Source organism: Enhydra lutris, unplaced genomic scaffold (assembly GCF_002288905.1).
Source record: "Enhydra lutris kenyoni isolate GAN:26980312 unplaced genomic scaffold, ASM228890v2 scaffoldscaffold22, whole genome shotgun sequence".
NCBI lineage: Eukaryota > Metazoa > Chordata > Mammalia > Carnivora > Mustelidae > Enhydra > Enhydra lutris.
In genome coordinates this window covers 41,225,446-41,252,239 of record NW_019154106.1, presented here as the reverse complement: position 1 = coordinate 41,252,239, position 26,794 = coordinate 41,225,446, and the positions used below count along the sequence as shown (strand labels likewise).

Sequence of the window (26,794 nt, the reverse complement as noted above, 5' to 3'; positions counted from 1 at the left end):
ACTGACTTATCAACAGCACAGTGAAACCAGAATACAATGAAATGATATCTTTAATGTGCTGAGAAAGAATAAATGTCAATCCAGAATCTCTACCCAGCAAAAATATCTTTCAAGAATAAGGTTATAGGATGTCTGAGTGGCTCAGTGGGTTAAGCCTCTGTCTTCAGCTCAGGTCATGATCTCAGGGTCCTGGGATCGAGCTTCCCTCTCTCTCTGCCTGCCTCTCTGCCTACTCTTGATCTCTGTCTGTCAAATAAATAAATAAAGTATATTTTTTTAAAAAGAGAATAAGGTTATAATACATTTTCAGACAGACTAATCAGACACTCACTAATAATGCAAAGCCAAAATATGGAAAGAGCACAAATATCCATCTACTGATGAGTGGATAAAGAAGATGAGAGATAAATATTTGTATGTAGGAATATTACTCAGCCATCAAAAAGAATGAAATCTTGTCATTTGCAATGATGTGGATGGAACTAGAGGGAATTATGCTAAGCGATATAGTCGATCAGAGAAAAACAAATACCATATGATTTCACTCATGTGGGATTTAAGAAACAAAACAGATGAACATAGGGGAAGGGAAGGAAAAATAAAATTTTAAGTTGAAAACAGAAAGGGAGGCAAGCCATGAGAGACTTGGTAATTATGGGAAACGAACTAAGGATTGCTGGAGGGGAGGTGGGTGGGGGAATGGGGTAATTCGGTGATGGGCATTAAGGAGGGCACTTGAGGTAATTAGCACTGGGTGTTGTATGCAACTGATGAATCACCACATTCTACCTCTGAAACTGATAATACAGTATATATTAATTAAATTAAGCTTAAATTAAAAAATATTTAATTAAAAATTAAAAAAATTAAAAATGCAAAAATATATACATAAGGCAAAAGAAGAGTGATCTTAGTACAAGGTCTGAAATGCAAGAAAAAATGTGAAGAGCACAGAAAATGGTAAAGTTGAGGACAAATCTAAATAAATACAAATTGTATAAGACCATATAATATAGGATTAAAAACTTTTTAAAATATAGCATATAAATCTGGGTGTGAAATGTGGTAATGGGGAATGAAGTAGTGTTCTGAGTTCCTCAGTCATTAGGGAAGATGGAAAGGTGATGATTACCTTTGGACTTTGATAACTTAAATATGCATATTGTAACTACTGTGATAATCTTTAAAAGAATAGAAACAGTGTAACCTCTAAATTAGTAAGAGGGAAGTAGTAAAATTAGAAAAACATACCTAGTGAATCAAAAAGACGGTAAAGGGAAAAAACATAAGAAAAGAGACAACATATAGAGCTAAAAGTTTAGTGAGGATGGTTGACATAAAGTTATTAATAAAAACTTAATTGTATGTATATATGTCAAAAACAAGCAGAAGAATTTAAAGCTATTTTTTACATTATCAAAAATAGGAAGTACATGGAAATAAATCTAACAAGATATCTACAGAGCTTTTATTCAGAAAAGAAGACAACCTCGTTGAATGATATTAAATACATAAATAGATAGACCTTGCATATGGAAGTCTATTTGTAAGATGTCCATTCTTCTCTTGATTATAGATGATATGCAACCATAGTCAAAATCTCAAAATGCTTTATGTTCTATAGACACTAAATTCATTCTAAAATTCATTTAGAAATTGAAAGGTCCCAAAATAGACATTTTTATAAGATTATTAAAAACACCTATTTGATGCAGCTTTTCATAAATAATTCCGTAGAAGTTCCATTCTGCCACAGATGCATCTGTGTGGTAAGAAGCCTGTTCCATCCAACTGGTGAATGGCTGAATGAGGTCCCATCTCTTATCCCAGCTAGTGTGCATGCCTTTCATGTTGCTCCTGTCTATTGCTTACTTCCAAATCCAGATAACTGAATAGTCCTTTATCCCCAAAGTAGGTTCAAAGCAGTTGGTTCAGGCTTTCCAGGATCTTTTCATCTCTAAAATTCCCGGTAAATCATGGGAGGACTAAAGTCCCAGTGGGTGGCATATTGGCCATCTTTGAAGGGCTGCCCCAGCCTCTGTTTGCTTGGCCTCTTTGCTCAGCTTCACCATGGTGATGGCCTGATTGCCCAGTAAAATCTATTTGAGAGAGAGAGAGAAAGCACAAGCAGGGGGAGAGGCAGAGGGAGAATCAGGCTCCCCTTGAAGCAAGGAGCCCTGTGTGGGACTCGATCCTAGGATCTCAGGATCATGACCTGAGTTGAAGGCAGACACTTAACGACAGAGCCACCCAGGCGCCCCTCTTTCTTCTTTTTTTTTTTTTTAAGATTTTATTTATTTATTTGACAGAGAGAGAGACCCAGCAAGAGAGGGACCACATGCAGGGGGAGTGGGAGAGGGAGAAGCAGGCTTCTTGCCCTCCTAAATACCCATCTCAGTCAATTCTTTTCTCTGGTATATATTGGCATTTTGAAGCTGTAGTTGATATATGCCTGTCTTGATATCTTTTTTTTTTTTTTTAAGGGAGCTTTCTTTCTTTCTTTTTTTTTTTTTATAATTTTTGGTGAAAGTTTTTTTTTTTTTTTTAGATTTTATTTATTTATTTAACAGAGATCACAAGTAGGCAGAGGCAGGCAGAGAGAGGGGGGGAAGCAGACTCCCCACTGAGCAGAGAGCCCAATTCAGGGCTTGATTCCAGGACCCCAAGATCATGACCTGAGCTGAAGGCAGAGGCTTAACCCACTGAGCCACCCAGGTGCCCCTTTTTGTTTTTTAAGATTTTATTTATTTATTTGACAGAGAGAGGCAGTAAGAGAGGGAACACAAGCAAGGGGGAGTAGAAGAGGGAGAAGCAGGCTTCCTGCTGAGCAGGGAGCCCAATTTGGGGCTCGATCTCAGGACCCTGGGATCATGCCCTGAGCCAAAGGCAGATGCTTAATGACTAAGCCACCCAGGCACCCCAATGCTGAATCATTTTTTAAGAACCATATAAAAGAAAAACTGTTTTTAGCTCAGTCTGGCAGATGAGGATATAAGGGTCAGAGGAGCAGGCAAAGTACTTGTCCAGGGTCAGTAACACCGCAAGAAGTGGCAGAGTCAGGCAGTTGGACCTTAGAGCCTTTGCTCCAGATCATTATGATTTGCTGTGTCTTGGAGGTTTGAGTTATATTTACAAAGGAAAATAACAGGTGAAGAGATGATGGCATTAACAGAATCAGGGGACCTGGAAAATCTGACATAAAATTAAGACACAAAGCTAGTAATATCATTTGGAGGCAGATGATGAAAAGACTTGATCTTTTACTTTGGTAGAAAGTTTAATTGTATTTGTTGGACATCAAATAATCTGAACTGCGGAGAAGTGACTCCGCAGAGTTGAGGGGGTAGGAGGAGGGGAAAGAGGGATGGGGAAAGAGAGAGATTGAGAGATTACTTTGGATTTCTGTGGTTAGATAAGACTTTATAGAAGGTGAATTTGAGTCAAGCAAGGTCTTTGAACAAGAATTAGTAAACTGGGGGCACCTGGGTGGCTCAGTGGGTTAAAGCCTCTGCCTTTGGCTCGGGTCGTGATCCCAGGGTCCTGGGATCGAGCCCCGCATCGGGCTCTCTGCTCTGTGGGGAGTCTGCTTCCCTCTCTCTCTGCCTGCCTCTCTGCCTACTTGTGATCTCTCTGTCAAATAAAATAAGTAAAATCTTAAAAAAAAAAAAAAGAATTAGTAAACTGTGCAGAAAGAAAAGGACTTCCTCCTGTAGGTCTTTTACTTGATACAAAGGAGAGAGAATTTCCTAGAGAATGTTTGAAACATGTCAGGCTAAGACATGCCACCTTTCTAAGTTTATCTTTCTAGTTAAAATCTTTGCTGAGGGGCGCCTGGGTGGCTCAGTGGGTTAAAGCCTCTGCCTTCTGCTCGGGTCATGATCCCAGGGTCCTGGGATCGAGCCCCACATGGGGTTCTCTGCTCAGCGGGGAGCCTGCTTCCCCCTTCTCTCTCTGCCTGCCTCTCTGCCTACATGTGATAGCTCTCTCTCAAATTAATAAATAAAATTAAAAAAAAATCTTTGCTGAGACAGGAAAATATTAAAATGTTTATGGCTTATAAATTATCTTCTGTTTTGGATTAGAAAAATAAGAAATGGCCATAAATGGAGATACAATAATGTCTTTAAAAGTCAGCAGATTTCCTTTTTTAAAAGGAGCCCAGGGGCACCTGGCTGGCTCAATTTGAAGAGCATGCAACTCTTGACCTCAGGGTCATGAGTTCAAGGTATATAATGCTTTTTTAAAAGTTCACTATGGGGGGCGCCTGGGTGGCTCAGTGGGTTAAAGCCTCTGCCTTCGGCTCAGGTCATGATCCCAGGGTCCTGGGATCGAGCCCCGCATCGGACTCTCTGCTCAGCAGGGAGCCTGCTTCTCTCTCTCTCTCTCTGCCTGCCTCTCTGCCTACTTGTGATCTCTGTCTAACAAATAAATAAATAAATCTTTAAAAAAAAAATAAAAGTCCACTATGGGATAGTGAGCATCATATCATATTATCATTGGATTTAATAGGTCAAACAGTTGTATGACTGGTCATTAGACCTAGAAAGTAGTTTATACCTTCTTGTGAGGATCAAGAACTACTTTGTGATCTCAAATCTAGTCCCTTATCATAGAAGTAAATACATACTCATTCTTAGAATCTTGAAATAGACATAAATTCTCAGAGTTCTAAGCTTCATAAGGTGTTTCTAAGAGTCCAGAGCATGCTGACTTGCATTGCCTCAGGCCTTAAAAAGAAATGAGAATGTGGGCTGAAAGGGATGGTAGAATATGTTATTATTAAAAAAAAATGTGAAAACTGGTAAGTCATAGTAACAAGGCCTCCTTCAGGTTATGTGATGTAACATTGCTCTGTGGAAAGTCTTTTCATCTGTAAATGCCAGTATGAAGGTAGATGTGTACCTTATTTATTTATTTATGATAGATGAGTACTTTATTTTTTTAAGATTTTTATTTATTTGAGAGTCATAGAGAGTGTGACTGTGGGGGAGGGCAGAAGGAGAGGGAGAAACAGACTCCCTGCTGAGCAGGAAGCTGAAGTAGGACTCAATCCCAGGGACCTGGGATCATGACCTGAGTTGCGGACACTTAACCGACTGAGCCACCCAGGCATCCTGATAGATGAGTACTTTAGTACCAAGGTTTTACAATAGACTTTTAAAGAAGTAAGGCACAGTAATTATGGCATTCTTGATCCAAGTATTGCCTTCTGTTTCTTTTTAGATTACATAGTATCTGCAAACTCCAAATTAGTTATTGTGACAGCAGGTGCACGGCAACAGGAGGGAGAAAGTCGCCTTGCCCTGGTGCAACGGAATGTGAACATCATGAAATCAATCATTCCTACCATAGTCAAGCATAGTCCTGACTGTAAGATGCTTATTGTTTCAAATCCAGGTAAGTCTTTTATCCTCCCTTTAACTGAGTAAGGATGATCTTTCCATACTATTTTTAAAAAACAACTTCACTGAAGTAATGTTTATGTACAACAAACTGTACCCATTCAAAGTATATAATGATTTTTCCAGCTTTATTGAGATACAATTGACATAATGGGTAAGGTGCATAATACAATGATTTGATAGACTTGTATATTGCAGAATGATTACCACAGTAGGATTAGTTAATACTTCCAATACCTCACATAATTACCATTTCCTTTTTATGGTGAAAACATTTAAGATTCACTCTCTTTGCAGGTTTTACGTGTATAATACAGTATTGTCAACTATAGTCACCATGCTCTACCTTAGATACTCAGAGCTTACTCATTTTATAACTGTAACTATAAACATTTCCCCCCTTCCCCAGCCCCTGGCCACCACCTCTTTGTTTTTATGAGTTTGACCATTTCAAAAGCCACATGTAAGTGATATCATACAGTATTTGTCTTTCTCTGTCAGACTTAACTTCACTTAACATAATGCACGCAGGGTCCTGCGATTAAGCCCCGCATCGGGCTCTCTGCTCAGCAGGGAGCCTGCTTTCTCCTCTCTCTCTGCCTGCCTCTCTGCCTACTTGCGATCTCTGTCAAATAAATAAATAAAATCTTAAAAAAAAAAAGTTTTATTTAGAGAGAAAGAGCCCACTCAAGCAGGGGGTGGGGCGTAGGGAGAGGGAGAAAGAAAATCTTGAACAGACTTGCTCAGCAGGAAGCCCGAAATGGGGCTCAACACAGCGCTCAGTCCCAGGGCCCGGAGACCAAGACCTGAGCCGAAATCAAGAGTCCAACACTTAGCTGGCTGAGCCACCTAGACACCCCAGAAAGTTTTTTTTTTTTTTCATGAATGAATGTTGAATTTTGTCGTTCGCATCTGCATATGGCCCTGATCATGCATGTGGCCTTATTCTGGGTAGGAGATGCTGATAGATTAGATGAGGCTATGGTGAGGGAGAGGCGAAATCTAGGTGTGCTTAAGAAGGTAGAATTAATTGACTGCTTATTTAATACAGATACATCATCTCAAGAGACTTTTTTTTTAATTTAAAATTCTTATCATGAATAATTTTTTTAAAAGCTTTTATTTATTTGACAGCGAGAGCAGGAACACAAGCGGGGGAGTGGGAGAGGGAAAGCAGGCTTCCTACCAAACAGGGAGCCCAATGTGGGGCTCCATCCCTGGACCCTGGGATCATGACCTGACCAAAGGCAGATGCTTAATGACTGAGCCACCTAGGTGCCCCATCATGAATAATTTAACCTTTTTAACACCTCTGTGAGAGATAGTCCTTATTTGTTTGTTGATTTGCTTCACTTTAGACTCTGTAATGAATCTGTATTTGATTTTAAGACAGTTTATCTAGGAGTGCCTGGGAGGCTCAGTTGGTTAAGCAAGCAACTCTTGATCTCAGCTCAAGTCTTTTTTTTTTTTTTTTTTTTTTCAGCTCAAGTCTTGACCTCAAGGTCATGAGTTCAAGCCCCATGTTAGATTCCATGCTAGGCGTGGAGCCTACTTAAGAAAAATAATAAAATAAAAGTTTAAAAAGACAATTTATCTATTAGGAAAGAAAATTTTAGGGGCGCCTGGGTGGCTCAGTGGGTTAAAACCTCTGCTTTCGGCTCAGGTAATGATCCCAGGGTCCTGGGATCGAGCCCCACATCCGGCTCTCTGCTCAGCAGGAAGCCTGCTTCCTCCTCTCTCTCTCTGCCTGCCTCTCTGCCTACTGGTGATCTCTCTCTGTCAAATAAATAAATAAAATCTTTAAGAAAAAAAAAAAAGAGGGGTGCCTGGGTGGCTCAGTGGGTTAAGCCGCTGCCTTCGGCTCAGGTCATGATCCCAGGTCCTGGGTTCGAGCCCCACATCGGGCTTTCTGCTCAGCAGGGAGCCTGCTTCCTCCTCTCTCTCTGCCTGCTTCTCTGCCTACTTGTGATTTCTCTCTGTCAAATAAATAAATAAAATCTTAAAAAAAAAAAAAAAGAAAATTTTAGAAGGAAGTTACCATTAATTTTTTTCTAACAAATTGTTCCTCCCAGTGGATATTTTGACATATGTGGTCTGGAAGCTAAGTGGCTTACCTGCAACTCGTATAATTGGAAGTGGTTGTAATCTAGACTCTGCCCGTTTCCGTTACCTAATTGGAGAGAAGTTGGGCGTCCATCCCACAAGCTGCCATGGTTGGATTATTGGAGAGCATGGTGATTCTAGTGGTAAGTATAAACCTATTATCATTACGTAATCATACTTATCTCTAGTCATGCTTATTTTCTTTAAAGTCCATTTTTTTCCTGATTTTAATATAGCTACATAACTTTCATTTTGTTGGTAATGCCCTGGTGTATATTTTTCTATTCCTATACTTTGTCTTCTGTTCATGGATTTAGCTACTTCTCATAAAATAGTGCCCATAGCATATAGCTGTTTTAAAGTCAGTGAGTTTCTCATATCTGGAGAACTTTAACTTACTTTGATTTTTTAACAAGATTATTAAGATATAATTCACATGGGGCACCTGGGTGGCTCAGTGGGTTAAAGCCTCTGCCTTTGGCTCAGGTCATGATCCCAGGGTCCTGGGATCGAGCCCCGCATCAGCCTCTCTGCTCCTCGGGGAGCCTGCTTCCTCCTGTCTCTCTGCCTGCCTCTCTGACTACTTGTGATTCTTTCTGTCTAATAAATAAATAAAATCTTTTTAAAAAAAAAGATATAATTCACATATTATAAAATTCATCCATTTAAAGTGTATGGGTTTTAGTATATTCAAAGATTTGTGCAACCATTACTACAAGATAATTACAGTACATTTTCATCACCCCAAAAAGAAACTCCCATTCCTGTGCTCACACCAACCCTAGCCCCAGGCAACCACTAATCTACTTTCTGATTCATTTATTTCAGATTTTTCATGTAAGTAATATTATATAATATGTGGTTTAAACTATTACTTAGGCCACACCAACCTTTTTCTTTGCTGAACTTAAACATTTAATATCTGCTGCACAGTTAGAACTTTCTACTTCTTACAATGTTCTCTAATTGTGGCATACATGCAAATCTTTCCATAATGTTAATAAACCCATTTTATAGGGAATAGGGAGCATTTGTTCATTCAATCATTCATTAATTCAAAACATTTAATGAGCCTATTTTACTTCAAGGGTCATAATATAATAAATTTTCTTAAAATCATGATAAAATTTACTGTATACTTTAAAACTTTTTTCACTTAAGTATATATAACACATGCTGAAAAATTGTACAGAATATAAATTTATAGCTCAATAAATCATCAAATAGTGAATATATCTGTGTAATTACCATTCTGGTAAATGCACCAGAAAACACTTTAATGACCTCTCTCAATTACTGTCCTTCCTTTTCCCAAGCTAAACTTCTCATACCATGGTGTTTTACTTTAGAAAACAAATGTTTTTGATTTGACTTAGATAAATATTTGTTTCACCAGTGCCTTAATTTGACCCTTTTTGCTTGTGTTATTTTCTTAACTCAGTTCTTCCTCCTCAAAGTCCTTAAAATTGATTTTCCTAGGTATGTTTTAATGTTTCACATTTAATATTCCATAATTTTATTTTTTATAAAGTAGTGTATTCTGATTAGTATTGATTTGAATATATTTATTATTCAATTTAGTGAGATTTTCTTTTGTTTCTTTTCTCTTTCCTGCTTTCTACTTGATCAGTTAAACTTTCTTTAATTTCTTCTACTACTTTGGATTATACACTCACTGACAAGTATATCTTGTCAGTTTTGTTCATGTGGAAGTGTTTTAGTCTCACCTCATTGCTGAATGAGAGTTTAACCAATACGAAATTCCGGGTTGACAGTTACTCCCGGTCAGCTCTTTGTTACTGTTGAGTAGTGTTTGTTGCTCTTTTCCCTCAAGCTCCTTCTGATGTTTTATCTCATCCTTTTCTTTGTGGATTCTGTAGACGTTATCTTGCTTTAAATGCCTCCTATACCACACAATTACAAATAACTTCTACTACATATTTTTCTAATACTTTATAATTTTGGTTTTTGTTTCTTTTGTCCATTTAAAACTTATTTTTATGTATGTGTAAGATAGTTACCTAACTTTATAATAGAAACCCACCGAACTCAAAGAACTGATGCAGTACTGGAAAGAAGAATTTATTCTGAGATATATTTCTTTCAGTGCCTTTATGGAGTGGGGTGAATGTTGCTGGTGTTGCTCTGAAGACTCTAGACCCTAAATTAGGAACTGATTCAGACAAAGAGCAGTGGAAAAATATCCATAAACAAGTTGTTGAAAGGTAACAGTACTTATTCAATGTCTCAGTGCCTTAATAATCAGTCTTGAGAATTAGTTTCACAAACAAAAAATATGCACTTGATCTTTGCCTTTTTTGAGATAAATAATTCTAACCTTCTGAAAATCTCCAAATTCAGACTTATATTATGCATAGCTTTCTTTGGGGGTCATTTTTTAAAAATTTATTTGACAGACAGTGATCACAAGTAGGCAGAGAGGCAAGCAGAGAGAGAGAGAGAGAGAGAGGAGGAGGAAGCAGGCTCCCCACTGAGCAGAGAGCCCAATGCAGGGCTCAATCCCAGGACCCTGGGATCATGACCTGAGCTGAAGGCAGAGGCTTTAACCCATTGAGCCACCCAGGCACCCCTTTGGGGGTCATTTTTTATTTTATTTTATTTTTATTTTTATTTTTTTTAAGATTTTATTTATTTGTTTGACGGAGAGAGAGATCACAAATAGGCAGAGAGGCAGGCAGAGAGAGGGGGAAGCAGGCTACCCGCTGAGCAGAGAGCCCGACGTGGGACTCGATCCCAGGACCCTGAGATCATGACCCGAGCCGAAGGCAGAGGCTTTAACCCACTGAGCCACCCAGGTGCCCCGGGGGTCATTTTTTAAAAGGAAAATATGCTTATCCTTTCACACAAACTCATATGTGTTTGAAGGGAACATAGCCTAGTGATTATGATCATGGATTTTGGAACCAGGTTGCTGAGGCTTGAAACCTGGTCTCACCATTTATTAGTGGTATGATGTTGAGAACTTATTTAAAATATTAAAAGTACAGTTTCTTCATCTTTTTTTCTATTGAAGTATAATTAACATACGGTGTTATACTAGTTTCAGGTATACAACATAGGATATTGATTGATGTATAATTCTATACATTAATCAGTGCTCACCACAATAAGTGTTGTCACCATCTGCCATCATACAACATTATTACAATATTATTGGCTACATTCTTTATGCTGTACTTTTCATCTCCATCACTTATTTATTTCATAACTGGAAATTTGTATGTATTAATCCCTTTTATCTGTTTTGCCCATCCCTCCACCACCTCCCCTCTGGCAACTACTAGTTTCTTTTCTGTATTTAAGAGTCTGTTTTTTGTTTGTTTTGTTTTTTATATTCCACATATAAGTGAAATTGTATGGTATTGGTATTTCTCTGTCTTACTTCACTTAGCATAATGCCCTCCAAGTTTTCTATTTTGTTGCAAATGGTAAGATTTCACTCTTTTCTATGGATGAATAATATTCCACCACATCATCTTTTTTTTTTTTAATATTTTTTTTATTTATTTGACACAGAGAGAGAGAAAGAGATCACAAGTAGGCAGAGAGGCAGGCAGAGAGAGAGGAGGAAGCAGGCTCCCTGCTGAGCAGGGAGCCCCATGTGGGGCTCGATCCCAGGACCCCGAGATCATGACCCGAGCCGAAGGCAGAGGCTTAGCCCACTGAGCCACCCAGGCGCCCCCACCACCACATCATCTTTATCCATTCATCTATTGATAGGCACTTGGGTGGTTTCCATGTTTTGGCTCTTGTAAATAATGCTGCACATCCTTTTCCTCTAATAATAGAGCATGTGAAGGTTATTTTGAACAGTAAATGAGTTAGTACATGTAAAATGCTTAGAATAGTACCTAGAAATTATTAAGTGTTCATCAAATGATTTGATGAAAAGAAATATGAAATTGATCAGATGATTGGAATTAGCTAGGTTTATTTATAAGTAAAATAAATGTCCAACTCTATACATAAGCTTTAACAGCACATATCATTCTCCTTCAAGCTTTAGTCAAGCATATGAGAAGTTATAGAACTTAGAAATCACTGTTGGATATTCAAAACTGGAATATTAAACCTACAAAAACATACATCTAGATGTATGGGGGGAGGGACAGAGGGAGAGAATCTTCAACCAGACTTCCGGCTTAGTGCAGGGCCCTATGTAGGCGCTTGACCTCATGACACAAGATCATGACCTGAGCCGAAACCGGCGGTTGGACGCTCAACTGACTAAGCCACCCAGGCCCCCTGATAGTATCTTTTGATGTACAAAATTTAAAAATTTTCATGAAATCCAATTTGCCTTTTTATTCCTTATGTTGCTTTTGTCATCATATCAAAGAAAGCAATGCCGAATGCAGTGTTGTGAAGCTTTTCCCCTATGTTTTCATGTAAAAATTTTATGGTTTTAGGTCTTATATTTATATCCTATCCATCTTGAGTTAATTTTTGTATTTGGTCTTAGGTAAGGGTCCAACTTCATTCTTCTTCATGTGGATAGCTAGTTTTCTCAGCATCTTTTGTTGAAAAGACCGTCCTTTCCCCATTCAGTGGTTTTGGCACCCTTGTTGAAAATCAATTGACCATAGTTATGGAAATCTATTTTGGGGATCTCTGTTCTATTTCATTGTTCTATCTCTGTTCTAAATCAATTGACCATAGTTATGGAAATCTATTTTTGGGATCTCTGTTCTATATGTTTATCTTGGTGCTAGTACTACACTGTTTTGTTGACCGTAGCTTTGTAGTAAATTTGGAAATTAGGCGGTATGAGTCCTTCAGTTTTGTTCTTCCCTTTCAAGATTGTTTTGGCTATTCAGTGTCCCTGAAATTCCCTGAGATTTTCACTTTAGGTTTATTTATGTCATCTTTAATTTCTTTCAGCAATATTTTGTAGTTTTTATTGGACAATTCTTTCACTTCCTTTGTTAAGTTAATTCCTAAGTATGGTATTCTTTTTGATGTTGTTGTAAGTGGAATTGTTTTCTTAATTTTCTTTTCATATTGTTCATTGTTAGTGTATATAAATGCAATTTTTGTATGTTGACTTTATATCCTGTTACTTTGCTGAGTTCATTTATTCTAACAGTATGTGTGTGTGTGTGTGTGTGTGTGTGTTGTGTGTGAGAGAGTGTGATCTTTAGAGTTATCTGTATATAAGATCACATTGTCTATGAGCAGAGATAGTTTTACTTCTTTCCAATTTGGATATCTTTTATTTCTCTCTCTTGTCAAACTGCTCTGGATAGATTTTCCCATTCTGTGTTGAATAGAAGTGGCAAACTGGGCATTTTTGCCTTGTTCCTGATCTTCCCCCCTCCCAAGATTTTACTTATTTATTTGACAGAGAGAGACACAGTGAGAGAGGGAACACAAGCAGGGAGAATAGGAGAGGGAGAAGAGGCTTCCTGCTGAGCAGGGAGCCCAATGCAGGGCTCAATCCCAGGACCCTGGGATCATGAACTGAGCTGAAGGCAGATGCTTAATGACTGAGCCACCCAGGCACCCCTCCTTGTTCCTGATCTTAAAGGAAAAACTTTCAGTCTTTCACCATTGACTGTGATCACTGTAGGTTTTTCATATATGGCTTTTATTATGTCGAGGTAGTTTCCTTAATTCCTGGTTTCTTAAATGTTCTTGTTATGCAAAGGTGTTGAATTTTGTCAGAGTCAGATGATTTTTTTGTATCAAATGGGATGATAATGTGTTCTTTTCTCATTATATTAATGTGTCAAATTATGTTAATGAATTTTGGTATATCAAACCATTCTTACATTCCATTTCAGGAGTAAACCTCACTTGGTTATAGTGTACAATTCTTTGAAAATACCCCGAATTTGGCTTGCTAATAATTTGTTGAGGTGTTTTGCATCAGTGTTCATAAGAAACATTGATCTGAAGTTTTCTTTTCTTATGGTGACTTCACCTGGCTGTGGAATCAAGGTGATGCTGGCTTCATTGAATCAGTTAGGAAGAATTCCCTCCTCTTCAATTTTTTTGGAAAAGTTTGAAAAGGATTGGTCCAGGGCTTTTCTTTTTGGAGAGATTTTTCATTACAGACAAACATTCTTATGTTATATAGGTCTTAATCTGTTCTTCTGTTTATGCATGATTTAGTCTTGCTAGGTTAGATTTAGGTTTTGTGTTTCTAAGAATTTGTCTACCCATTTCATCCAGGTTATCTAGTTCATTGGCATACAGTTTTTGTAGTACTTTCTAATAATCCTTTTATTTCTGTAGAATCAGTAATAATGTCTCCTTGATTTTTATTTTATTTATTTTTAAAGATTTTATTTATTTGACAGAGAGAGAAAGAGAGAGAGCACAAGCAGGGGGAGTGCCAGGCAGGGGGAGAGGGAGAAGCAGGCTCCCCACTGAGCAGGGAGCCTGATGTGGGGCTCGATTCTAGGACTCTGAGATCATGACCTGAACCAAAAGCAGACACTTAACTGGCTGAGCCACCCAGATGCCCCTGATTTTGATTTTAATAATTTGAATCATCTTTTTTCCTAGCTAAAGTTTTGTCAATTTTGTTGATTTTTTTCAAAGAACCAACCTTTGATTACATTGATTTTCTCTATACTTTTTATGTTCTTTATTTTAATTCTGCTCTATTCCTTATTATTTCCTTCCATTTGCTAGATCTGGATTTAAATTGTTCTTCTTTTTCTAGTTCCTTAAGCTGTAAGGTTATGTTGATGATTGGAGATTTTTCTTTTTTAATGTAAGCATGCATAGCCGTAAATTTCCCCGAGCAGTGCTTTTACTGTGCCCAATAACTTTTGTTATGTTGTGTTTTCATTTATCTCTAAGTATTTTCAACTTTTCCTTATGATTTCTCCTTTGATTCTTTTTTGTTTAAGGTTGTGTTAATTTCCACAAATTTGTGAATATTCCAATTTTACTTTTGTTAGTGATTTTTAACTTCATCTCATTGTGTCAGAGAAGATATTTAGTATATGACATCTATTTTTCTAATTTATTGAAACAATTTGTGGCATATTATATCGTCTTTTCTGAAAAAATGTCCCATGTGAACTTGAGAAGAATGTAGATGCTGTTATTGGTTGAGGTGTTCTGTTTGTTTATTAGATCTAGTGTTGTTTAAGTCCTCTATTTTCTTATCTTTGGCCTGGTTCTATCCATTATTGTGAATGGGGTATTGAAGTCTCCAAGTATTATTGTAGAACTCTATTTGTTTCCTTAATTCTATCAGTTTTTATTTCATGTGTTTTGGTGATCTATTATTTGATGCATAAATGTTTATAATTATTATGTTTTCTTGCTGTTTTGAATCTTTTATGAATATATACTGTCCCTCTTTGGCTATTGTAAACTTTCTTGATTTCTATTTTGTATGACATTCAACCACCTCTGCTTTCTTTTGGCTACTATTTGCATAAAATATCTTTTCCATCCTTTTACTTTCAAACTATTTGTCTTGGATCTCAAATGAGTCTCTTATAGGCAGTGTAGACTTGGATATGTAATTTTATCCGTTCTGCCAATCTGTGTCTTTTGATTAGAAACTTTAATCCACTTACATTTAAAGTAATTACTGATTGGGGGAAGTATGTCATTGTGCTATTTGCTTTCTATATGCCTTAGAGCTTTCTGTTCCTCATTTCCTGTATTATTGTCTTCTTTTGTGTTCAGTTGATTTTTTTTGGTAATGATATATTTAAATTTCTTCTGTATATATTCTATAACTATTATAGTTATTTTCTTTTTGGTTACCATGGGTATTACACTTAGCATCCTAAAATTATAACACACTTATTTGAATTTGTACCAGCTTAACTTCAGTAACATACAAAAGCTCTACTCCTTTACAGCTCCATCCTCATCCTTTTTGATTATTGATGTAAAAAAGTACATGTCTATACATTGTATGCCTTATAAATAAGCTAATAACTCTTTTAACTTCATTAGTCTTTTAGCTTTGAAAACAATTACAAACTAAAGTCACAATAATATTATTTTTTTGATTGTTTTTAAAAAATGTATTGGTCTGTTAAATTATTTTTTTAAAAGTAGAATTACAACCATTGTTACAATATTACTAGCTTTTTATAATTGCCCAAGCATTTTCCTTTATTGAGATCTTTATGTTTTCATATGGCTTTGAGTTACTGTTCATTTTACCCTACAGAACTCTACTGAGTATTTCTTACAGGCCAGGTCTAATGGTGATAACTCCCTCAACTGTGGTTTCTTTGGGCATATCTTAATTTCTCCCTCATTTTAGAGGGACAGTTTTGCCAAATATAAATTGTAAGATCCTTTGTTGCCAGGTCTTTTTTTTTTTTGCAATGATCGGGGGGAGTTGCAACAACAATGGCTGCCTTTCTTTTTCTACACATCTGTCATCAGAAGCAACCCATCAGCCATTAGAGCACAGATCCTCGATATTTAGAGGCTGGGGTCCTTTTTGCAGGCTGTGCACAAGCTGCTTGGTGAACATGTGAACATCTACCTGCTGAGGTTGGGGGATGAGTAGCTTCTACTGTGCTAAGAGCTGAAATTGGCCAAAATTAACTACAAATTACCGTTGGAACCTTTCCCTGAAAGTTTCAAGCCTTTAATAGACTCCAAAGTTCCAGAATAGTTATATCAGACAGATTTTTGACAAAACAGTTATTGTCTATGTGGGGAGATAGAATCCTGGTGCTTCCTACTTCCTCATCTTTTCAGAATTGTCCAGTGCTTAAACCAGTTTTTTTTTTTTTTTAATCTAGAAAACTGTTTCATGCAAAAGCATACCCAAAGTCATCTTCCTAGATAGTCCTGCCTTTTTGGAAAGGATTCATACCTACTGTTAACCTTCTACCCATGATACCTCTCCATGATCTTGGGTGATCCTCTTTGTATCATATATTCCTCAGAGTTCCTTTGACAAACATGTCTTCAATATTTTATACATAAGAAAAAAGACAAGCTGGTATACCCATAACCACCAGGATCTATAAAACAGGTAACCAAAATCACTCACAGGTGTTTTGGTAATCCTTAGTTAATTGGACTATCCTATCTTCCACTTTTATTTATTATCACTTGTACCTTATTAAATGTATTGACAGACTCATTTAATTGTGTGTTTGATATTTCTAAAGCAAATTTATTTCCTCCTCTGGCCTAATTATTTCTACAGAGATCACATCAGTTGGAAGTTTTAGGTCAACTATCTTTTCATTTTGGTTATTTTTATCAGTATGTTTCATTTTCTTTCTTTTTCCTTTTTCTTTTCTTTACTTTTTAGAGAGAGAGGGATAGAGAAAGCACACACACAGAGTGGGAGGGGCTGAGGGAGAGTGAGAGACTCTTAAGCAGGCTTCACACCCAGCACGGAGTCTGAATCGGGGCTTGATCTCACAACCCTGAAATCATGACCTAAGCCAAAATCAAGAGTTGGATGCTTAACCAACTGAACCACCCAGGCACCTCTTATTTTCTTAAATTTCCTTACAGAAACCTACTAACCTTTGTTATACCAAATAGCTTTGGCTAAGAGATCAAGTTAGTGCCTAGCAAAAAAACCTGTTAATATTATAGTATCATTTCCTATTCTTCTTAACACAAGTGTCCTTTACCCATATACCACATATTTCCAGATACAGGGGCCATTAGAGGCCATTTCCTAGTAAATGCAGAAATGACCTGATCTGGAGGCAGAGACACAACCCAACCACTAAGGAACATGTTTTAGCCAATACTGGTTTGCAAATGTCAGCGGAGCCGCCGATCTAGTTCTTGCAGGGATGTTACAACATTGGTCTCTGTCTATCCAATTCCTAATAATTGTATCACAGGGAATGTTATAGTTCCTTTCTAATTTAAAATGCTGTTGCTATATGGGAATAATGATTAAGACCACATTTTCCACTGAAGTTCTGTGTGATTTAAATACCAGATACTATGGGGTGCCTGGTTGGCTCAGTTGTTAGGCATCTGCCTTCAGCTTGGGTCATGATCCCGGGGTTCTGGGTTCAAGCCCCACACTGGCTTCCTGCTGAGTGGGAAGCCTGCTTCTCCCTCCCCTACTCCCCCTGCTTGTGTTCCCTCTCTTGCTGTCTCTCTCTGTCAAATGAATAAATAAATTAATTAAATCTTTTTTAAAAAGAACTTTCTTTAAAAATAAATACCAAAGGGCACCTGGGTGGCTCAGTGGGTTAGAGCCTCTGCCTTCAGCTCGGGTCATTATCCTGGGGTCCTGGGATCGAGCCCCGAATTGGGCTCTCTGCTCGGCGGGGAGCCTGCTTCTTCCTCTCTCTCCCTGCTTCTCTGCCTACTTGTGATCTCTCTGTCAAATAAATAAATAAAATCTTTCAAAAAAAATACCAAATACAGCAACATATTACAGATCAGTACACATTCCAGTTAGTCCTCCCAACAATGCAGTGTTCAAATTAAATTATTTGCACCTTGGTTGTTTAGCAGAGGATCTATAATTATAAAGGATCCTCATGAGACTGCTAGTTTTTATCTAAGACAACCCAACTGTTTTCTATTATAGCCTCTGATTTTCCAGTGGCTAACCAACAATTGCAAGGCAGTGACATCATGATTTAATAGGATATACTTCTACGTTTTTAACAGAGCAATCAGTTCATTTATATATATATATATATATATATATAGAAATATTTTATTTATTTGACAGAGAGAGAGAGAGAGAGATCACAAGTAGGCAGAGACAGGCAGAGGGGAGGGGAAGCAGTCTCCTTGCTGATCAGAGAGCCCGATGCGGGGCTGGATCCCAGGACCCTGAGATCATGACCTGAGGCAAAGGCAGAGGCTTAACCCACTGAGCCACCCAGGTGCCCCCAGAACAATCAGTTTTTGTGTTAAGATAGTAGCGTTAAAACTGCATGTTCTATTTGCTTTCTTTACCTCTTTATAGCAGCACTTTTATTTTCATTAGGATGGTTAAAAATTAAAGTATTATATTTTTAGCCATTTTTTTCCCAACCGTTTTCTCTTTGTCAATCTATTTTGTTAATTCCTGAGAGGGTGGATCTGTCACCCAGATTCCACTGGTAAGTTTTTTCCCCAGTTATCTACTGCAGAGCTTTCTTCAACTCATGTATCATCAATCAGCCATTAGAGTCTCCCTCTCTTTCCTTTTACTTACCCCACAGAGTCTTGGTTATATTGAATTGAGAGTCTGAAAGTTAATCCTAAATTTGATAGCAATCTGCATGCCTTCTAACTGTGGCCCCAGTTTTAGATTCAACTGAGCCCACAGTCAAATCATAGGAATACCACAATGAGTATAGTCCAGTCTCAACTTTCCTGTGCTAAGGTGGTCCATACACACATCGGTCTTATCTTTTGCTACCAAGTGTCCTGCGTACAGTCTTGGGGCCTTGAAACTGTGCCCACATGGTTGTAAGACTACCGATATGAATACTGATGCCAAACATTCCTTTTACTATTTTGGATCCTTTTCTCAGAACTAAACAAACTTAGTGCTAAGTTAAAACCTCTTTGTTCTTTGCTTTTGACTGTCCATCCAAATCTTTGGGTGGCAATGCAGAAATAGAATACATATTTATTATAGAAACTAGGAAAATTCAGAAAAGTGTAAAGAAGATCATATCACTTATGGGGCACCTGGGTGGCTCAGTGGGTTAAGGCCTCTGCCTTCAGCTCGGGTCAGGATCTCAGGGTCCTGGGATCGAGCCCCGTATCGGGCTCTCTGCTTGGCGGGGAGCCTGCTTCCCCCGTCTCTGCCTGCCTCTCTGCCTACTTGTGATCTCTCTGTCTCTCTCTGTTAAATAAACAATAAAATATTAAAAAAAAAAGAAGATCATATCACTTGTAATATCACTTAAAAATAATCACTGTGAAAAACTTTGTGTATTGATGCAATTCTAAAGTTTTTATAGATATGAATGATGTTTGTTATGAGCCTGAGATAAGAAATTGTATAATGTTTAGGACTGTGTCTTTTTTTTCTATTTATTTATTTACTTATTTATTTATTATTTTTATTAACATACAAAAAATAATGTATTATTTGCCCCAGAGGTACAGGTCTGTGAATTGTCAGACTTACATACTTCACAGCACTCACCACAGCACATACCCTCCCCAATGTCCATAACCCAACCACCCTCTCCATACCCCCTTCCTCCCAGCAACCCTTAGTTTGTTTTGTTAGATTGAAAGTTTGCCTCCCTCCCGATCCCATCTTGTTTAATTTTTTCCTTCTCTACCCCAAGTCCCCCACTCTGTCTCTCAAATTCCTCATATCAGGGAGATCATATGATAATTGTCTTTCTCTGATTGACTCATTTCACTCCGCATAATACCCTCTAGTTCCATCCACATCGTTGCAACTGGCAAGATTTCATTTCTTTTGATGGCTGCATAATATTCCATTGTATATATATACCACATCATCTTTATCCATTCATCTGTAGATGGATATCTAGGTTCTTTAGGACTGTGCCTTTTTCCTTTGAAAATGTATCATGAACATATTCCCATATTTTCATATATTATTGATTTAATAATTTATTCTTATGAACAATATGTACACATGTCTTTTAATTATATAAAGTTACATTGGCACCCTAGTAACAGCTTTAAGTGGTCAGCAAGATGTATATGCTAACCTTCAAGATGATCAGATTCTGTTTGCATACTTAAGCAACAATAAAAAAACTCAAAAAAGTTTCATCTTTAGTTGCACATATGCCCTAGGATTCTGCTTTTATGATAAGAGAAGGGTAGGTTAGTTATTACTTAAATTGAATAATGAAGTTTATGAAAATAGTATAGAAACTTCTATTGCCTGTTCATAAATAATTTCTAGAAAAAAATCTCTGGGAGTGGCATTGACATATAGGTTACTTCAAATTGGATTCTTGAAAAATAATGTTTTCTCTGAGTTGATTTGCCATTAATTTGATTTTCTTACTTTCTATAACCATAGTGCCTATGAGATTATCAAGCTTAAAGGATATACCTCTTGGGCTATTGGACTGTCTGTGACAGATCTGGCAGGATCAATTTTGAAAAATCTTAGGAGAGTGCATCCAGTTTCGACTATGGTTAAGGTAGGCTTAAATTGACTCTTCATTCATCATCTTTTCTTTAATATTTGTTGATTCTCTACTGTGTGCCGGGCATTATACAAGATGTTGAGGATATAGTGGTGAACAAAAAAGGCCCTGACCTCATAAAGTTCAAGAAAAAATGGACTTAGTAAAACAATTATAAAAGGAAATATATAATAACAAATTACGATAAGTGAAATGATGGAAAACTATCAAGTATTTAAGAGTATACAAGAAGAGAATTTAACTACCCTGGGTAGAAGCATAAGGAAGTCAAATGTGACCTATTCTGAATAATGAGTAGGAGTTAATTTGGAAGGCTGGACTAATAGTCTAAGCAGAGGGAACACACATACAGAGGAACAGAGCTCGATATAAATAGAGGGCACTTGTGGAGCTGAAAAAAGGTTGAGTTGCTGGAATGCAGAGAATGAAGGGAAGTGCATGGTGAGACTGGAGAAGCAAGCAGGGTTTGGCCACTGAAAGCTTTATAAAAGGATTTGGATCCTTACCATAAAGGCTATGGGAAGCCACCAAAAGAATTTAAGCGAGAGACTGGCAGGTTTTCATGATATAAATATTTTTATGGCTGTGATGGAACAGATTTGAAAGGGACAAGAGTGGACATGTGGAAACTTGTCAAGAAGATGAGCAGTAGCCCAGAATAGAAAGGATAGTAGTAGAGGTGAAGAGAAGGGGATGAATTTGAGAGACACTGTATTTAGGAGGTAACATTCATAGGACTTGGTAATGGAATTAAGTAGGAAATAAGGAAGAGAAAGGTCACTTGTAGGTTTATATTTTGCACCATTATATAGACAGTGATATCCACTGAGGAAGAAAATTCTCAAGGAGAACCAGGTTTAAAGATCATGTTTGCAGTTATGGACAAGTTGAATTTCAGGTGCCTTTTCTTTTTTTATTTCTTTTTTTTTTATTAATCTGTTGGGATTTTTTTTTTAAAGATTTTATTTATTTATTTGACAGACAGAGAGATCACAAGTAGGCAGAGAGGCAGGCAAAGAGAGAGAGAGGAGGAAGCAGGCTCCCCGCCGAGCAGAGAGCCCGATGCGGGACTCGATCCCAGGACCCTGAGATCATGACCCGAGCTGAAGGCAGATGCTTAACGACTGAGCCACCCAGGCATCCCTAGGTGCCTTTTCAATATCCGAGGGGAAATAGGCAGTTGGGTACAGTTTCTGGAACTCATAAAAGAGTTTCAGTTGAAGTTCTAAGTGTGAGTCAGTTTGGAAAGAGACCGTTCCTGAGAGGGAGAGAGCTTCTGTCAACACCACCACCAACAATAAAGAAAGAGATGCTGGACAAGCACAGACAACAGGTATCCCATACCCTTGGTAACTGCAGCTGGGAATTTTAATGAGCTTGCCTAAGGAGAGTGTAATAAAGTGAGAAGACAGACTGAGTCTTGAGGAATTCCAGTGTTAAAAGTTGAGTTTATAGTGTGAGCCCACAAAGTGACTAAGAAGTAGTGGCCAGAGAGTTAAAAGAAAAACCAAGGGAAAAAAATGTGGATTCATGGTAACCAAGAGAGAGGAGGATGCTTTAAAGATGAAAGAATTGGTTTTCTGTTGATTGATGTTGAGAAGTCATTTAAATTGGGATTAAAAATGCCAGGAAGATAAAGTGACAGAGGTCATGGATAAACTTAAGAGGAGCTCTTTACTGAAGTAGTAGGAATGAAAGCCTGATTGGAGTTCAGTAGGGTTTTCTTAACCTAGGCACTATTGACTTTGGACCAGATAATTCTTCACTGTTGGAGGGCTGCCCTGTTCATTGTGGAATGTTAACAGCATCCCTGGCCTCTATCTGTCAGATGCCATAGCATACTCTCTTTCCCCAGTTTTGACAGTCAAAAATGTCTCCAGGTATTGCCCAATGTCCCTTTGGAGGGTCCCTTGAGAAATTTTGAGGAAATCAAGACAAGTGTAAACAGCTCTTTTGAGGTATTTGGCTGCCAAGGTAAGGAGAGAGAGTAGTAACTGGAGAGGAAAATCAAGTCAGTCAAGTTTGTATTTTTTTGTTTTTTTGTTTTTAAAGATAAGATGCTGATGGTAAAAGAAGATATTGAAGATAGAAGTAATAGCAGAGAGGGTGGGATCCAGAGCATAGATGAAGGTATTAGCCTTAGAAAGGACGAGACAGAGCTATTTGCTGTAGCAGGAGATAATAGAGGATAGGCAGTGAATCCCATAGATTTATAAGTTAGACATTGGATGCATCCAACGACTTATTTTTAGTGAAGAGACAAAATCACCTACTGAGAATCAGAGGATATATAGAGAAGTCAGATGTTTGAGAAGATTTTGAATCATCTTTGTAGATAGTGAGAAATAGAATTTGACTCCCCCCAAAAAACAGAATTACTGTTAGGTGGATGCTCATTTGAGGTTGGTATGCATTAATTAATTTAGTTAAAGATTGACTTTATTGTGTAGTTTTCTCCAGGGATGTGTGCACAGGAATGGGGAGGGAAGGTAGCTGAATTCATGTGGGTGTAGGTTTTACTTGCTGGAGCATGAAAGAGAGGGTGGGGGAGAAAGTAGAGGGGAGGGATGGGGGAAGTATAGCTTTTGGCTTATACACATGTTAGTAATGGGTTTGACTTTCTGCTGAAGGGTCACAGACAAAATTCAAGACCTTTGTCCTTAAATGTGATCTACATACAAATGAATAAATTATAAAAAGAAAATGAATAATAAGGACTTTAAGAAATATTCATAAACTGAAAATTAAAACAGGGCAGAAGGTCTTAGTATATGGTGAAAGAGTTACAGGATAAATCATCGATATGGAGGGACGCTCTAACAAGGTCCACAGTAGGATACTTGGGATGGGGGAGAAAGGGTTATGAGCTGAAGAAGTCAAGAAACTTGAAAGAAAGGGGCTTGGTTATGGTTAGTTTATCCACATGGACAATGAAGTCACCAAGGTTATTTGCAGAAATCAGAGCAGAGAGGAAAAACTGTGAGCTAGGTGTCAGTCTTTTATGAATGAGATGGAGTAACCAAGAGGTTAGTAAATGGTCATTAGTAGATGAGCCTCAAAAAATAGGGGGAATGTTAAGAGAGTAGGGGCTAATGATTTGAAAGAGACAATGAGTACACAACGGATACCACATACCCCTCCTCTTTTGAGGGTGTACAGAAGATGTGGGAGAATAAGCAATGACCTCTAGGGCACTCCTGAGGCAAGGTCAGGGAGATGTCAAATGCTCTGAGGAGAGACTGAGATATGGGAATTTCGTAGTTCTTACTGAACAAATCAATGGACAAGTTAAATTTTAAAAGAAAAATTTGATAAAACATTTGACATTAAGAACATAACCAATCCTGTACTCTTTTTTTTAATCCCAGTTACTTCAATTTTATTACTTCTCATTTTCAGCAAATAAATAAGGGTATACAAACAGTTTGTTTCATATTAATATATTGACTAGATTTTTTTTCCCAACTATATAGGGAATTGTTTTTAAATAGTCATTTCCTCATTTCATGGCCAGTCCAGGAACAAATGAGAGCCAATTTTAGTGTATTCGAGAGTCATATTGTCATATTGTCAACGAGGCATGAAGCCTAAAGAGAAGAAGGGACTAGTAACAGTCATGGTCAGCACATAGGACCAGGCAGGGCCAGGCCCCTTATCTCCATCCCACTCAGCAGCCTGCAAATGGCATGATGGGATGAATATACATTCTTCAGTTCTAGTCTGAGAAGCCCCTTCTGGAAGAAAGACAGAGAAAGCAGACGGGAAACAAATCCCCAAACCACTAACAGGGAAGCAGAGGGGCTTCCTCCTCAGCCACAGTGGCCTTGTTTCTGATGCCACCCAATCCCCAGCAACTCACGCTGAAACTCCCAAAAGTTACACAGAGGTGGCAACAGAATGACCAAGGGCAGGGAAGGCAAGGCAAGGTGAGTGTAACTGGAGCTGGAGCCCGGCTGGGAATGGACTGTGGGCTGACGGTCTGGTGGGGCAGTGGCCTTCTATGGGTAGGCACAGACCAGAGAGGAGGGAATGTGAGAATAGCCTGGCAGGGGCCCTCAGAGGAAGACATGTGGCTGGTGTGATGGAGCTTTTGAGGTTGAGTGTAAAGTGCCTACCAAAGTGAGGGAACCACACTGGGGTGGAGGAGGTAGCCAGAGTCCCTCTGTGGGAGACTTAGAGTGAAACAGGAGCAAGGGCCACACCCTGAGATCCTCAGAGATGGCGAGAGGGAAGCTTGGCTGAGTAGCACCTGCGGGCTCTGAGCTGCTGTGGGACGCTGGTAGGTACCACTCCAGAGTCAAGGAGCCTCTTCTTTCCCTCTGTGCTAGTTCCCGGTAACTGTTTAATTATAAGGAAGGAAGGAGGGAGAACAAGACTTTCCCATTGCTGCCTCCAACCCTAGACTCAACCCCAAGGGGTGGATAGGAGAGAACAATGAGTGGTGGAAGGCAGAGGGAGGTGTGAGGGGGTCTACTGGGTCTTCTCTTCCAGGGGGTAGTAGGAGGGTGGCAGAAACAGGTTTGTGGGCATGTAGGCCTGTAGGTTTGTTGCCCCGGTTGTAATTACCTCTGGAAGCTGCCTCTGCAACCTCGGCTTTGGCTGCAGGAGCGGAGGGAACATCAGGGCTGCTAGCTGGAGGTTCCAGGAGGGATAAGGTGGTGGCCATGGTTGCAACTATTCCATGTTCATCACACGAGGTCCTGGATAGAAGTCAAATGGAGTGGTGGATAGAAGTAGCCAGAATGACAGGGGTTCATTCCATTGGTAACTGGCAGGGGAAAGACAAAGGCCCTGCTAGGCACATGAGAGTACCTGTAGGCTGCATTGGAGGCTTCAGCTTTGGAGAATGGAGCTGTCACCTGTAGCATCTGGTGTCTGACTCAGTGGTGCCTCTTGGTGTAAAGGTCTGCTTAAACAAAGCAGTCACTTTCCCAGCCACTTCAACCTTCACTGTTCTCTTGATGTAGTTTACATCCAACACAGGTCACTTGGTTTTGCAGTCCTTTATCAGATAAAACGGCATCATGAAGGATTGGATGACATCTTTTCTTTGGACAGAGAAGTGGACCTGGTAAGGGGTAATAGTAGATAGTGCCTCTCTTGGTGCCTTTGAAGACCTCTGGCATGTTCTTCATGTCCTTGAACACAAACTCCGCAGTCATAGGACGTTAGGATCAGTATTAATTACTCTGCCCCCCTCTGATTCTAGTGAGCAACGTGGTCTCTCTGGTATCCTCTTATTCTGAAGCTTTCTTGCAGAATTGCTTTTCCATATCAGGTTACTGAACAATAATCTAATTTTGCCTTTTAGGGCTTATACGGAATAAATGAAGAAATCTTTCTCAGTATCCCTTGTATCTTGGGGAGAAATGGTGTCTCAGATGTTGTGAAAGTTAACTTGAATTCGGAGGAGGCGGCCCTTTTTAAGAAGAGTGCAGACACACTCTGGAATATCCAAAAAGACCTGGTATTTTAAAGCCTCTTAATGCTTCACCGTTCAATAGAACAGAAGATATCAGACTTATACATTTTGAAAGTATTTTATTTTTTGGGTTTTTTTTTGGAAAGTATTTTAATCTGATCTGTTAAAAAACAAAACAAAACAAAACAAAAAACACTAGAGACCCATGATGTAAGTTCAGTCCCACAAGGTTTGGAAAAGGAAATGGGAGATTTCTCTCTCTGAGTGTCTCATAGCTCAGTTCTAATGATACCCAACCCTTACAGAGGCAAGTTTTCCTTCTGAGGTGTGTCATATATAAGAGTTGTCTTCAGATTTAGTAGAATATGTATAACAACCCAGTATAATATAAAATGATTTTTCTCACAAAACAACCAGCGCTTTTTTCTTGTGTCAAAATTTAATTCTTTATTTTTTTATTTCTTTATTTAAATTTCTTTACTTACTTTATTGCTTCATTGACTTCGTATGTATGATTTTTACTAAGTAAGCACTTATCTTTAAGACCATGTATATCAGAAGGAAACAGAAATAAAATTTTATGGTATAAAAAATTAAACAAAATGTCTTTGAACCTTGTAATATTATTCCAATTCATATAAACCCAAGTAGGGGCACCTGGGTGGCTCAGTGGGTTAAGCCTCTGCCTTCGGCTCAAGTTGTGATCTCAGGGTCCTGGTATCAAGCCCTGTATCGGACTCTCTGCTCAGCAGGGAGCCTGCTTCCCCCCTCTCTCTCTG

At 38.4% G+C, this 26,794-nt stretch overlaps 1 protein-coding gene and 1 pseudogene across 4 annotated transcripts in view; one reads left to right on the top strand and one right to left on the bottom strand.

Moving 5' to 3' along the window:
- The window catches only part of LOC111149579 (lactate dehydrogenase C), a 38,359-nt gene extending 12,166 nt beyond the window's left edge, over positions 1 to 26,193 (top strand). Inside the window, exons 4-8 of one of the 4 annotated variants that reach the window (XM_022506696.1) lie at positions 5,224 to 5,397; positions 7,475 to 7,648; positions 9,613 to 9,730; positions 20,464 to 20,587; positions 25,905 to 26,193. In XM_022506696.1, the coding sequence (XP_022362404.1) occupies positions 5,224 to 5,397; positions 7,475 to 7,648; positions 9,613 to 9,730; positions 20,464 to 20,587; positions 25,905 to 26,069 (755 nt within the window). In that variant the 3' untranslated portion in view covers positions 26,070 to 26,193. The remainder of the gene's footprint in view (positions 1 to 5,223; positions 5,398 to 7,474; positions 7,649 to 9,612; positions 9,731 to 20,463; positions 20,588 to 25,904) is intronic. The other 3 variants (XM_022506697.1, XM_022506698.1, XM_022506699.1) reach the window with 3 other exon arrangements.
- On the bottom strand, positions 1,901 to 2,072 carry LOC111149580 (annotated as a pseudogene).
- Positions 26,194 to 26,794: the final 601 nt, after the last annotated feature.